General features: G+C 50.5%; 1 protein-coding gene across 1 annotated transcript; it reads left to right on the forward strand.

Annotated features, from left to right (window-relative positions):
- Positions 1-469: 469 nt before the first annotated feature.
- Positions 470-1,570, forward strand: LOC311033656 (developmentally-regulated GTP-binding protein 1-like; the record flags this gene model as incomplete). The annotated part of the gene is made up of 1 exon (XM_084041258.1): positions 470-1,570. The coding sequence occupies one exon, from the start codon at positions 470-472 to the stop codon at positions 1,568-1,570; it is 1,101 nt and encodes a 366-aa protein (XP_083897384.1).
- Between the last annotated feature and the right edge of the window lie 1,274 nt (positions 1,571-2,844).

Raw genomic sequence — 2,844 nt, forward strand, 5'->3', positions numbered from 1 at the left:
GGGGAGTGACACGCAGCGTTGTCAGGATCGGGATTTGAATCTGCAACCTGCTGTCAGGCTGCATTCGAGCCTATATATGGTATGCGCCGGGACCGCTAGGCCAGCAGGCTTCCGCCAGGGATCCTTTTAACACATGTATACATTCACAACCATAACATTATAGTAGGTAGCTTTTATTCAGAATTATTAAACAAAATATTTAATAATCCCCCCCCCCACCCCCACCCATACTTGGTCTGTGCCAGTGACATAACTGATGATGTCACTCAATATATAAACATAGGAAGTGCTTCTTTTTTCGTTTGTTACTCAGAACAAATGTTGAGTGGAATGCTAGGACCGAGCAATGTCTGCTGAATACATACTGGACACAATTGGATAACTTTGCCAACCTCCTACGCACGAAAAAAATAAACCCTACATTCCCATATAGGTGTGAGATCGATCGCGCCCGATAATCTCCGCCAACATGAGTCTGCTCGGCAAAATAGCGGACATCGAAAATGAGATGGCCAGGACGCAGAAGAACAAGAACACGTCTGGTCACCTGGGTCTGCTCAAAGCGCGTCTGGCCAAGCTGAGGCGAGAACTCATCACGCCGAAAGGAGGCAGCGGCGGCGGAACCGGGGAGGGTTTCGACGTGGCGAAGACGGGAGACGCCCGCATCGGGCTCGTCGGGTTCCCCTCCGTGGGCAAGTCTACCCTGTTGAGCAATCTGGCGGGCGTTTACTCCGAGGTGGCGGCCTACGAGTTCACCACCCTCACCACCGTGCCCGGGGTGATCCGCTACAAAGGTGCCAAAATCCAGCTCCTGGATCTCCCGGGAATCATCGAAGGGGCGAAGGACGGCAAGGGGAGAGGAAGACAGGTCATCGCCGTGGCTCGAACCTGCAACGTGATCCTCATCGTGCTCGACGTCCTGAAGCCCCTCGGTCACAAGAAGCTGATCGAACACGAGCTGGAAGGCTTCGGCATCCGCCTCAACAAGCAGCCGCCCAACATCGGCTTCAAGAAGAAGGACAAAGGGGGCGTCAACTTCACGGCCACGTGCGCGGTGAGCGAGCTCGACGGCGACACGGTGAAGAGCATCCTGGCGGAGTACAAGATCCACCACGCCGACGTCACGCTGCGCGAAGACTCCACGGCCGACGACCTCATCGACGTCGTGGAGGGGAACAGGGTCTACGTGCCGTGCATCTACGTGCTCAACAAGATCGACCAGATCTCCATCGAGGAGCTGGACGTCATCTACAAGGTGCCCCACTGCGTGCCCATCTCGGCCCACCACCGCTGGAACTTCGACGACCTGCTGGAGAGGATGTGGGACTACCTGAAGCTGGTGCGCATCTACACCAAGCCCAAGGGTCAGCTGCCCGACTACACGTCTCCGGTCGTGCTCCCCGACGACCGGACCGCCGTGCAAGACTTTTGCCTGAAGATTCACAAGACTCTCGTCAAGGAGTTGAAGCATGCGCTGGTGTGGGGCTCCTCCGTGAAACACAACCCGCAGAAAGTGGGTAAAGATCACACCATGGACGATGAGGACGTCATCCAGCTGGTGAAGAAGTAAATGAATGGCTGATCCTTATATCAGGGTTCTTCAAGGTTTTCCAGGCCAAGGACCCCCTAGCTGAGAAAGAGATGAAGCAGGGACCCCCTACTCTATATCGTATAAAATTGTGTTTCTGATTTAAAAAAAAATGTTTTACTTGGTCTGCTCTTTTTTCCCTCTACACCTATACCTCTTTGCCAAAAATAGCAGATCTACAATCTCACAACGCCTCGCAGCGCGAGGCGTTGTGAGCTTGTAGATCTGCTATTTTTGGCTAAATTTCTCCACAGAAAAGGGATGCTAGGGTTCAAGTGGTTAATGTAAAAAGATGTAATCATATGCACACAAAGATTTGGCGGCCCCCCTGTAGTAACTCTGAGGACCCCCTAGGGGTCCCGGACCCCCTGTTTAAGACCCCTGCCTTATATTAAAGGAGGCCTGTTTATTAAACAGTGTCATCTACAGCATGCAGTGGTTCTCAAAGTGGGGTCCGCTGACCACCAGGGGGTCCAGGAGGTGGTCCCTCGAGTCCACAGCAAAACAATCGACACAGATGTGACATTCTGAAGTTTCAGAGACCCCGCCATTGGCACTTCAGTGATACATCGGTGAATGTCCAAGCATTGTCATGGAGAAAGGGGGCGATTTACCAAGTGTGCAATGGCCCCACGGGTACATTTTCACACTAGGCAAATCAGTCACAACAAAGGGGGGAACATAAGTGGACCCATAAGGGTCAATTTGGTTCCATTTGTACACTCTCATATCGTAGCCCATTTATCTATGGCGTTTGCCCAGCATTGCGCGGGTGAAATAGGCACAGCGTACTTGTATGACAGTGTTTCTCAAACTCTTTCAGGTCAAGACCCTCAAAATGATATGTATTTGCCCGCGGACCCCCATCTCAAAATGTTTTGTTCCAGGGACCCCCAGAAGCAAAGATTTGAGTTACAAAATGTATCTAATGTATTGTAAAAAATATCTTTAAAGTGAAAAATGATCTGCTATTTTTGAATAGCCAAAAGGTTAAAGTGGTTAAAATTATTGTGACGCTATATTAACACATTTTGCTGGGGACCCACTAGAACCCCCCCCTAAGGACCCCTGGGGGTCCCCGGACCCCACAATCTGTGTGTGATGTCAGTACCTTTTGTCAGAGTGCTGAAAGAGCCAAGTCTATTGGCACGTTTGGACTACAAGAACGAAGTGAAAATGTATTTATTTTAACTTTTTTTATAAGGTACCTCTCCCTTCAGGGATGGTTCTGATTATTATGACATCAATACAAACAA

Source organism: Gymnoscopelus microlampas (genome assembly GCF_963454915.1).
Source record: "Gymnoscopelus microlampas genome assembly, chromosome: 18".
In the NCBI taxonomy this organism is placed as follows: Eukaryota; Metazoa; Chordata; class Actinopteri; order Myctophiformes; family Myctophidae; genus Gymnoscopelus; species Gymnoscopelus microlampas.